General features: G+C 67.5%; 2 protein-coding genes across 2 annotated transcripts; one reads left to right on the forward strand and one right to left on the reverse strand.

Moving 5' to 3' along the window:
* The first annotated feature begins 3,432 nt into the window (after positions 1-3,432).
* LOC125320647 (basic proline-rich protein-like) lies at positions 3,433-7,342 on the forward strand. Its single transcript, XM_048293044.1, has 10 exons — positions 3,433-3,510; positions 3,914-4,011; positions 4,109-4,226; positions 4,467-4,618; positions 4,714-4,790; positions 5,021-5,125; positions 5,552-5,684; positions 5,877-5,926; positions 6,234-6,455; positions 6,934-7,342. Exons 1-10 carry the CDS (start codon positions 3,504-3,506, stop codon positions 7,334-7,336), a joined length of 1,365 nt encoding a protein of 454 aa, XP_048149001.1. The 5' UTR covers positions 3,433-3,503; the 3' UTR covers positions 7,337-7,342.
* An 8-nt stretch (positions 7,343-7,350) lies between these two features.
* On the reverse strand, positions 7,351-11,128 carry NELFE (negative elongation factor complex member E). Its single transcript, XM_048293045.1, is given in 12 exon segments — positions 7,351-7,448; positions 7,544-7,646; positions 7,732-7,786; positions 8,541-8,685; positions 9,239-9,342; positions 9,344-9,379; positions 9,478-9,512; positions 9,633-9,707; positions 10,157-10,288; positions 10,290-10,303; positions 10,805-10,877; positions 10,965-11,128. Coding segments are annotated over 12 exon segments (930 nt in total). The 5' UTR covers positions 11,040-11,128; the 3' UTR covers positions 7,351-7,365.
* Between the last annotated feature and the right edge of the window lie 16 nt (positions 11,129-11,144).

Consider the following 11,144-nt stretch of genomic DNA (forward strand, 5'->3'; position numbering starts at 1 on the left):
GAGCCCCCCGTTGCCCGCAGATCGCCAGCTATGGGGCGGCCCCGCGCTATGGGGTGATCACGTTCGGGTCGCAGGCGCGGGTGGTGCTGAGCCCCACGGAGCCGCGGGCGGCCGACAGCGCCTGGGTCCGGGAGCAGCTCGAGGGGCTGCCCCTGGAAGGTGGGGGGGTCCTGGGGGGGTTTGGGGGGTCCTGGGGGGGATTTGGGGGCTCTGGGGGTCCCGGAATGGGGTCCGGGAGCAGCTCGAGGGGCTGCCCTGGAAGGTGGGGGGTTTGAGGGGCCCTGGGGGATTTTGGGGCTCTGGGGGTCCCGGGAATGGGGTCCGGGAGCAGCTCGAGGGGCTGCCCCTGGAAGGTGGGGCGGTTTGGGGGGCCCTGGGGGGGATTTGGGGGGGTCCTGGGGGGGTTTGGGGGGTCCTGGGGGTTCCGGGAATGGGGTCCGGGGGCGGCTCGAGGGGCTGCCCCTGGAAGGTGGGGGGTTTGAGGGGCCCTGGGGGGGTTTGGGGGGGTTTGGGGGGTCCTGGGGGTTCCGGGAATGGGGTCCGGGAGCAGCTCGAGGGGCTGCCCCTGGAAGGTGGGGGGGGTTTGGGGGGTCCTGGGGGGGATTTGGGGGGGATTTGGGGGGTCCTAGGGGGATGTGGGGGGGATTTGGGGGCTCTGGAGGTCCCGGGAATGGGGTCCGGGAGCAGCTCGAGGGGCTGCCCCTGGAAGGTGGGGGGGTTTGGGGGGTCCTGGGGGGGATTTGGGGGGGATTTGGGGGCTCTGGAGGTCCCGGGAATGGGGTCCGGGAGCAGCTCGAGGGGCTGCCCCTGGAAGGTGGGGGGGTTTGGGGGGATTTGGGGGGTCCTGGGGGGATTTGGGGCAGATTTGGGGGGGGTCCTGGGGGGATTTGGGGAGTCCTGGGGGGATTTGGGGGTTTCTGGGGAGGTTTTGGGGTCTCTGTGTGCTCTGTGGAGTCTCTCTGTGTTCCGTGTGGGTTCGGGGGGGCTCTGGGGGGTGTTTTTGGGGTCTCCCTGACCCCCCCGCGCCCCCAGCCCACTCCCAGGCCCCCGGCACGAACCTGGCCGGGGCGCTGCGGGCCGTGTACGAGCTCCTGGTGCAGCAGGAACGGGCGGAGCAGCTGCGGGGGCTGCGGCCCGCCCCGGTCACCAACAGCACCCGGCACGTCATCGTCATCATGACCGACGGTGGGGACCCCCCGGGACCCTCCAAGACCCCCCCGGAACCCCCACGGGGCCCCCAGGAATCCCCCATTGGGACCTCCCCAAATCCTCTGGGACCCTTGAATTCCTCCGTATCCCCCTGGGACGCCCCGAAATCCCCTTGGGAACCCCCCCCAAATCTCCGTTGGGACCCCCAGGAATCGCCCTGGGACCTCCCAAATCCCCTGGGACCCCTTAAATTCCTCCGAATCCCCGAGACCCCCCTGGGAGCCCCGAAATCTCCTTGAGAACCCCCCCAAACTCCCTGGGAGCCCCCGAAATCCCCACTGGGACCTCCCCAAATCCCCTGGGACCCCTTAAATTCCTCCGAATCCCCGAGACCCCCCTGGGAGCCCCGAAATCTCCTTGGGAATCTCCCAAATCTCCCTTGGGACCCCCAGGAATCCCCCACTGGGACCTCCCCAAACCCTCTGGGACCCCTTGAATTCCTCAGAATCCCCCTGGGACGCCCCAAAATCTCCTTGGGAATCGCCCAAATCTCCCTTGGGACCCCCAGGAATCCCCCACTGGGACCTCCCCAAATCCTCTGGGACCCCTTGAATTCCTCAGAATCCCCCTGGGACGCCCCCAAAATCTCCTTGGGAATCGCCCAAATCTCCCTTGGGACCCCCAGGAATCCCCCACTGGGACCTCCCCAAATCCTCTGGGACCCCTTGAATTCCTCAGAATCCCCCTGGGACGCCCCGAAATCTCCTTGGGAATCTCCCAAATCTCCCTTGGGATCCCCAGGAATCGCCCTGGGACGCTCCAAAATCCCCTGGGACCCCTTGAATTCCTCAGAATCCCCGAGACCCCCCTGGGGAGCCCCGAAATCTCCTTGGGAATCTCCCAAATCTCCGTTGGGACCCCCGGGAATCCCGCATTGGGACCTCCCCAAACCCTCTGGGACCCCTTGAATTCCTCAGAATCCCCCTGGGATGCCCCGAAATCTCCTTGGGAATCCCCCAAATCTCCCTTGGGACCCCCAGGAATCCCCACTGGGACCTCCCCAAATCCTCTGGGACCCCTTGAATTCCTCAGAATCCCCCTGGGACGCCCCGAAATCTCCTTGGGAACCCCCCGAAATCCCCACTGGGACCTCCCCAAATCCCCTGGGACCCCTTAAATTCCTCAGACTCCCCGAGACCCCCCTGGGAGCCCCGAAATCTCCTTGGGAATCTCCCGAATCTCCGTTGGGACCCCCGGGAATCCCCCGGGGACCTCCCCAAATCCTCTGGGACCCCTTAAATTCGTCCAAATCCCCCTGGGAGCCCCCGAAATCCCCACTGGGAGCTCCAAAATCCCCGGGGACCCCTTAAATTCCTCAGAATCCCCCTGGGACGCCCCGAAATCTCCTCGGGAACCCCCCCAAACTCCCTGGGAGCCCCTAAATCCCCCCCCGTGCCCCCCCAGGCCAAGCCAACATGGGGGGGTCCCCGGTGCCCGTCCTGCACCAGATCCGGGAGCTGCTGAGCATCGGGAGAGACCCCCAGAACGACCGCGAGGATTTCCTGGGTGGGTCTGGGGGGTCCGGGGGGTCCTGGGTGGGTCTGGGGGGTCCCGGGGGTCCTGGGGACATCTTGGTGTGCTGGGGGATGTTTTGAGGGGGTTTGGGGCGTTTTTTTGGGGTGGTTTGGGGTGCTGGGGGGTGTGTTCTGGTGGGTTTTTGGGGGTGGTTTTGGGGTGTTTTTTGGGTACTTTAGGGTGCCCTGACCCCCCATTTCCTCCCCCCAGACATTTACGCCTTCGGGGTTGGGGATTTGGGGTGGTTTTGGGTATTTTTGGGGTGCTGGGGGGTGTTCTGGTGGGTTTTGGGGTATTTTTTGGTACTTTAGGGTGCCCTGACCCCCCATTCCCTCCCCCCAGACGTTTACACCTTCGGGCTGAGGGATTTGGGGTGGTTTTGGGTATTTTGGGGTACTTTAGAGTGTTCTGGTGGGGTTTTGGGGTATTTTTGGGGTGTTTTGGGGTATTTTTGGGTACTTTAGGTTGCCCTGACCCCCCGTTTCCTCCCCCCCAGACGTTTACGCCTTCGGGCTGGGGGAGGACGCCGGCGACCACGGCGAGCTCCTGAACGCGCTGGCGTCGCACAAGGCGGGGGGAGCAGCACGTGTTCTTCCTGAGGGGCACCGAGGAGCTGCAGGAGGTGTTCCACCGCATGATCGGTACCCGGAGACCCCAAAACCACCCCAAAACCACCCCAAAACCACCCCAAATCACCCCAAAAACCCCCGGAGCCCCCAGGGGAGCAGCACGTGTTCTTCCTGAGGGGCACCGAGGAGCTGCAGGAGGGGTTCCACCGCATGATCGGTACCCGGAGACCCCAAAACCACCCCAAATCCCCCCCAAATCCCCCCCAAAACCACCCCAAATCACCCCCAGAACCCCCGGAGCCCCCCAGGGGAGCAGCACGTGTTCCTCCCGAGGGGCACCGAGGAGCTGCAGGAGGGGTTCCACCGCACAGTCGGTACCCAAACACCCCCAAGTCACCCCAAAATCAGCCCTGGGACCTTCAAACACCCCCCCAAAACTGCCCTGGGACCCCCAAACCTCCCCGAGACCCCAAAACCCCCAAGGAGTTCGTCCTGAGGAGGCTCTCCCACCGCTACCGGGGGACCCCAAAATCACCCCAAGGACCCCCGAAATCCCATCAGGACCCCCGCAGAGCCCCTCAGGACCCCCCAAAACCCCTCCCCGTGCCCCCCCCCCCCAGATGAGAGCTCCACCCTGGACCTGTGCGGGGTCAGCCTGGAGTTCTCCAAGGCCGAGGAGCGCGAGAGGAACCCCTGGGAGGTGACGGTGACAGTGACGGTGAGGGGGGGTCCGGGGGGGTCTGGGGGGGGGTGGTCCCAGGGGGTTTTTGGGGCCCCCTCTGACCCTTCACTCCTCCCTTTTCCCCCCCTCCCAGCGGCCCGGGCGGGGCCAGGAGCGCTGCCAGGGGTCACTCGTGTCCCCCTACTTCGTGCTGACCGCTGCCCACTGCTTCACCCTGGAGGACCAGCCGGCCTGGCTGGGCGTGGACATCGGTCAGGGGACACCTGGGGACACCCCCAATGGCCCGGGGACTCCCTAAAACCCTGGGGACCTCCCCCCCCCCCCCAAACCCCCTGACGTCCCCCCCCAAAGCCCCCCGGCACAGCCCGACCCCCGCACCCCCGGGGGACCCCCGAGCTCGGGGTCACCTCTGTGTCCCCCGCATCCCCCCGGCTCGGGGGGCTCGTGGGGGTCCCCGCCAGCCCCCCCTGAGCCCCCCGTGTCCCCCCCAGGCCTGCGGGAGCGCCGGGGGGTGGCGGGGGCTGTTCCTGCACCCCGAGTTCCGCCTGGGCGCTCGGCGCGACCGCGGCGTCCCCGAGTTCTACGACTTCGACGTGGCCCTGGTGCAGCTGGACCGGGCCGTGCCCCCCTCGCCCACCCACCGGTGAGGGGGCTGGAGGGGGTCTGGGGGGGTTCTGAGGGGTCTCAGGGGGCGTTTTGGGGCGCTGACCCCTCCCCACCTCTGTGCCCCCTCGCCAGCCCCATCTGCATCCCCTGCACCGAGGGGGCGTCGCGGGCGCTGCGGCTGCCGGAGAGGAGCTCGTGCCAGGACCACCGTGAGCCCCCCCGGGACCCCACAGAAACCCCCCCCCAGACCCAAATAGGGCCCCCAACCCCCCCAAAACACCCCCACAGTGCCCGGGAAGCTCCCCCGGGACCCCCCCAAAAACCCGCCCAGCTGTTCCCTGTCCCTTCCTGACCCTCCCTGGGACCCCCCCCCCCCCCCCAATTCCCTGCCCCCCTCTCCAGGACCCCCCTGACCCCCTCCCCCCCCGTGCCCCCCCAGGCCGCCTCCTGCTGCCCCCCAAGAACGTCGAGGCGTTTTTCCTGTCCCCCCCGCAGCGGCGCGGGGCTGCAGCGGCAGAAGGTGCTGCTCAAGCTGGGGGACCAGGTGGGGACGTGTGACACCCCCGCGTCCGTCTGTCCCTCCCGGTGTCCGTCTGTCCCCTCCCCGCGTCTGTCTGTCCCTGTCTCTGTCTGTCCCTGCGTCTCCCTATGTCCATCTGTCCCTGCTGACTCCGTGTCCTCGTTGCCCTCTGACCCCTCGGTGTCCTCTCTGTCCCCACTGACCACCGCTGTCCCCTCTGTCCCTGCTGATCCCTCGGTGTCCCCTCTGTCCCCTCGGTGTCCCCTCGGACCCCTGTGTCCCTGCTGTCCCCCTCGGTGTCCCCTCTGTTCCCGTGTCCCTGCTGTCCCCTCGGTGTCCCCTCTGTCCCCCCGGTGTCCCCCCTGTGTCCCCTCTGTCCCCCCGGTGTCCCCTCTGTCCCCTCGGTGTCCCCTCTGGCCCCGCTGACCGCCGCTGTCCCCCTGTGTCCAGCGGGCTCTGTGCGAGGCCGATGCCCTCCGGGCCACCCCCTACGCCAACGCGACCTCTCTGGCCGACGTGGTCACCCCCCGGTTCCTGTGCTCGGGGGGCACCGAGCCCCAGGTGGACCCCAACGCCTGCCCCGGTACGCACCAGTATAAACCAGTCTGAACTGGTACAGACCGGGATAAACCAGTCTGAACCAGCACAAACCACCACAGCTCTCCCAAAAAAGCCCCACACCCGACCCCAAAGGGGTCCCAGGGCCTCGTCCCTTCCCCCAGTTCACCCCGGTTTGTCCCAGTGCCTCCCAGTCCATCCCAGTTTCCCCCCGCAGGCGACTCCGGGGGCCCCGTCGTCGTCACCTGGGGGAAGCGACACTTCCAGGTCAGCGGGGACATGGCGGGGGGCACTGGGGGGACACTGGGGTGGACACTGGGGGGACACTGGGGGGGTCTGGGGACACTGGGATGGACACTGGGGGAGTCTGGGGCGCTGGGATGGACACTGGGGGGGTCTGGGGACACTGGGATGGACACTGGGGGGGTCTGGGGACACTGGGATGGACACTGGGACAAACTGGTGGTCCCAGGTGTGGGGCTGACCGGCTGGGGCGGGGTCCCTGACCCCCAGGTGAGCCCTGGCTGTGTGTGGCCAGCTCTGGGTGTGGCCACTGACCCCCGGGTGCCCGCAGGTGGGCGTGGTCAGCTGGGGCGTGGTGTCCGGGTGCCGCCAGGGCCGGGCGCAGTCCCACGCCCGCGACTTCCACATCAGCGTCTTCGAGGTGCTGCCCTGGCTGCGCGAGCGCCTGCGCGACGAGGACCTGGGCTTCCTGCCCTGAGCCGGACACGGCCGGACAGGGCTGGACACACCCTGGAACTACCCCGGAACCACCCTGGACACAGCTGGACACGGCCAGATACCCCTGAAACCACCCTGGACACAACTGGACACAGCCAGATACCCCCTGGAACCACCCTGGACACAACTGGACACGGCCAGATACCCCCTGGAACCACCCTGGACACAACTGGACATGGCCAGATACCCCCTGGAACCACCCTGGACACAGCCAGGTATCCCTGGAACCACCCCGGACACAACTGGACGTGGCCAGATAGTCCTGGAACCACCCTGGACACAACTGGACACAGCCAGATACTCTCTGGAACCATCCCGGACACAGCCGGACATGGCCAGATACCCCCGGGAACCACCCTGGACACAACTGGACATGGCCAGATACCTCTGGAACCACCCTAGACGCAGCTGGACACGGTCAGATACCCCCGGACATGGCCTGGACACAACTGGACACAGCCATATACCCCCTGGAACCACCCCGGACACAGCCGGACACGGCCAGATACCCCCTGGAACCACTCTGGACACAGCTGGACACAGCTGGACACAGCCAAACACCCCGGGAACCACCCTGGACACAACTGGATACAGCCAAATACCCCTGGAACCACCCTGGACAAAGCCAGGTATCCCCAGGACTACCCTGGACACAACTGGACACAGCTGGACATGTCCAGACACACCTGGGGACGCCTGGACACGGCCTGCACCCACCTGGACCCACCTGGACCCACCCTGGACCTACCTGGACCCACCTGGACACCCCCTGGACGCACCCTGGACACGCCCTCCCCCCCCGGTGTCACCGAGCACCCGCCACCAGCGGGACCCGGGAGGATCCAGGAGGTCCCCGAGGTGTCCCCGGCGCGTCCCCAGCTCCCCCCGGTGACAATAAAGGCGTCCCTGTCCCCCCCGGGTGCCCCCCCGCGCTGACCACGAGCCCGCCGTGTCCGTGCCGTCCTTTATTGTCCCCCGAACAGGTCCTCGTTGTACACCACCTGCGAGCGCTTGTCCCGGTGCGAGCCCTTGGCGCTGTTCTTCACGGCTGGGGGGGCACGGGCCGGGGTCAGGGGGGGTGGGCGCCACCCCAGGGACACCCCCCCCCCCCCCAGAGACCCCCGGGAGCGCCCCCAGACTCACCCAGGGACCCCCAGAGCGACTTCCCGGTGGCGGCGTCCAGCATGGGCTGCTTGCGGGCGATGCTGACCTTGAGCTGCACGTCCTGGACCACGGCCCCGTTCAGCTGCGGGGGAGGGGGCGGGGGTCAGCGGGGCAGGGACCCCTCCCCGGGACCCCCAAAAGCCGCCCCAAAGCCAGCCCGGCCCCACCTCGGCCATGGCCTGGTCGGCCGACTCCATTTTCTCGTAGGTGACGAAGGCGCAGCTGAGGGGACAGAGGGAAGGGGTGGGGCACTCAGGACACGCCCACGATGACCACACCCTGTCCTGGCCACACCCACACCGCCAATAATTAACCCTACCCGCTTTGGCCACACCCCTAATGGCCACACCCACACCGCCAATAATTAACCCCGCCCGCTTTGGCCACACCGCTAATGGCCACACCCACACCGCCAATAATTAACCCCGCCCGCTTTGGCCACACCCCTAATGGCCACACCCACACCGCCAATAATTAACCCCGCCCGCTTTGGCCACACCGCTAATGGCCACACCCACACCAATAATTAACCCCTGCCTGCTTTGGCCACACCGCTAATGGCCACACCCACAGTGCCAATAATTAACCCCGCCCACTTTGGCCACACCGCTAATGGCCACACCCACACCGCCAATAATTAACCCCGCCCGCTTTGGCCACACCGCTAATGGCCACACCCACATCCTGTGACCCCGGCCATGTTCCTGTGACCCCACCCACATTCCCGTGACCCCGCCCACATCCCTGTGGCCCCGCCCACATCCCATGACCCCGCCCACGCATAGCCCCACCCACATTCCCATGACCACACCCTTAGCCCCACCCACAACTGGACCCCACCCTGTTTAGCCCCTCCCACTGCCCACGCCCCCACCCCGCTTAGCCACGCCCAAACGCTTAGCCACGCCCAAATCAAAAACCCCACCCACTCCTAGCCCCTCCCACCGCCCCGGCCCCGCCCCCCGGCCCCACCCACTTGCGGGGCGTGTCCATGGAGAGGTCGATGATGGCGCCGAAGGGGCCGAAGGCCGCCCGCAGCAGCTCCGGGCTCAGCTCGGCCCCGTGCACGTAGAGCGTGTTCCCCTTGCGGGGCGGGCGGCGCTCGGGGAACGAGTCCGACCCTGGGGGGCACGGGGGGGCTCGAACGGGGACACCCCCGGCACCCCGATGTTCACAACCCCCCCAGGACCCCCCTCAACCCCACAGGAACCCTCCCCCAAAACCCATTCGGGTCCCAAATTGCTCCCCTGCTCTCAGTGCTTTGGGATCTTCCCGGGTTTTGCGGTCCCACCCCTGAATTTTGGGGTCCCACCACTGGGTTTTGGGGCTCCACCTCCAAGTTTTAGGATCCTCCCTGGGTTTTGGGGTCCCACCTGAATTTTGGGGTCCCACCCCCGGGTTTTGGGGTCCTCCCCAAATTTTGGGATCCCACCCCCGGGTTTTGAACACAGCCCAGATTTGGGGTCACGCCCAGTTTTTAGGGTCCCACCCCAGGTTTGGGTTCTCCCCCCAGGCTTAGGATGCTCCCTCAGGTTTTGGGTTCCCCCTGGTGTTTTTAGCCCCCTCCCCCAGTATTTTTAGGCCTTCCCAGTATTTTTAGCTCCCTCTCCCAGCGTTTTTAGGGTCCCCCACAGGGAGTTTAGGTCCCCCCCGGTGTTTTTAGGGCCCCCGTACTGCGGAAGGCGCCGTCGCGCTCCCGCCGCTCCTCGGGCTCGGGCTCGGGGTCCCAGTCCAGGCGCCGCTCCCCCCGCTCGGGGGGCTCCCCCCGCGCCCCCCCCCTCGGGCTCCCGCAGCCGGTCGGTGGCGCTGACGAAGCTGGGGGGATACGGGGGGGGGTCAGGGGGTCCCCAAATCCCCCCAGACCCACGGGGGGTCCCCAAAGCCCCCCAGACCCGCGGGGGGCCCCCGCTCACCTCTCATAGAGCGATTTCCTCTGGGGGCGGCGCGACTGCGGAACGGGAGGGGGTGACTGGGGGGGTCCCGGCGTTGGGGGACCCCCAGAACAAACGGGGGGGGGGTCCCTCCACACCCCAAGCCCCCCAGCCCCCCCTTTTTGGGGTCTCGGTACCTCCTGGGAGTCGTCGTCGGCCGAGACGCTGCGCTGGAAGGGCTGGAACGTGGGGGTGGGGCCCTTCTCGGGGTCCTGGGGGGGGGGAACGGGGTGAGGGGGGGTCCCCAAATATCCCTAGGGTGCCCCCAGGGGTATGGGGGGGGGGGGCTGAGGGGGTTTGGGGTGATGGGAGAGGGGGATCCTGGGGGGTTTGGGAGGGTTCCAAGGTCTCCAGGTGGGGGAGAAGGGTCTGGGGGGTCCCCAAGGGGGTTTGGGGAGGGTCCCAGGGGAGTTTTGGGGGGGGTCCCGGGTTGGGGGGGGGCACAGGGAGCGTGGGAATGGAAGGAATCTTTAGAAAGGCAGAGAGTGGGGGGTAACAGGGAGATTTGGGGGGATCCCCGGGGATTTGGGGTGGGGCCACAGAACATGGGGGGGCCCTGGGGGGTTTTGGGGAAATTGAGAATTTGGGGGGGTTGGGTGGCGCTGAGGAGCCCTGGGGAGGTCAGGGGGGGTCCCGGGGGGGATCCCGGGGGGGGTCCCACCTTGAGCTTGCCCTCGAGCGTCCGGGAGCGCTTGAACCCCGAGTTCTTGTTCTCGGCCTTGATGGCGCTGATGGCGCCGGACTTGACCAGCAGCTTGGCCTGCTCGGTGGCCGTGGCCGTGTCCACGGGGGGGCTGGTCCGACATGGCTGGGGGGGGCACGGGGGGGTCACAGCCCGGGGGGACCCCGAAGGCCCCTCCCCCACACAGAGCAAAGCACAAAGCGCCCACGCGGAGACCCCTCCCCAAAAGGGATCGCAGCGGTTGGGGGCTACGGGGGGGTCCAGAGCCCTCCCCCCCCTCCCCCAATTTTCTCCTCCCCCCTCCCCCATTCTCTCCTCCCCCCTCCCCATTTTCTCCCCCCCCCCATTTTCCCTTCCCCCTCCCCAATTTCCCCTCCCCCCTCCCCATTTTCCTCCCCCCTCCCCATTTTCTCCCCCCTCCCCATTTTCTCCCCCCCTCCCCCATTTTCTCCCCCTCCCACTTTCTCCTCCCCTCCCCACTTTCTCCTCCCCTCCCCACTTTCCCCTCTCCCTCCCCATTTTCTCCTCCTCCTCCCCCTCCCCATTTTCCCCTCCCCCTCCCCATTTTCCCTTCCCCCCCTCCCCATTTTCCCTTCCCCCCTCCCCATTTTCTCCCCCCCCCCTCACAGCGTTTGATGCCGCCCTGGGCGCTGCTCCCGGCCGAGCTCTGCTGCTTCTTCAGCGCCAGCAGCGCCTTTTTCTGCGGGGTGGGGACGGGGGGTGAGAGGGGACGGGAGGGGTTGGGGCCGCTCCAGAGCCCCCCCCCGAGCCCCCGTTCCGTCCGCACCTTCTTCCGCAGCTTGGCGAAGCGTTTCTGCAGCGCCTCCTCCTCCTCCGTGAGCCCCGGCGGCAGGGTCAGCATGGCGGCGGCGTGGGGAGAGGACACCGGGGGGACACCGGGGGGACACCGAGCTCACGCGGTTTCCGTGGCAACGGCGCGGCCGCACCGGGAGCGAGGCGGAAGCGA

Source organism: Corvus hawaiiensis (genome assembly GCF_020740725.1).
Source record: "Corvus hawaiiensis isolate bCorHaw1 chromosome 31 unlocalized genomic scaffold, bCorHaw1.pri.cur SUPER_31b, whole genome shotgun sequence".
Taxonomy (NCBI): Eukaryota; Metazoa; Chordata; class Aves; order Passeriformes; family Corvidae; genus Corvus; species Corvus hawaiiensis.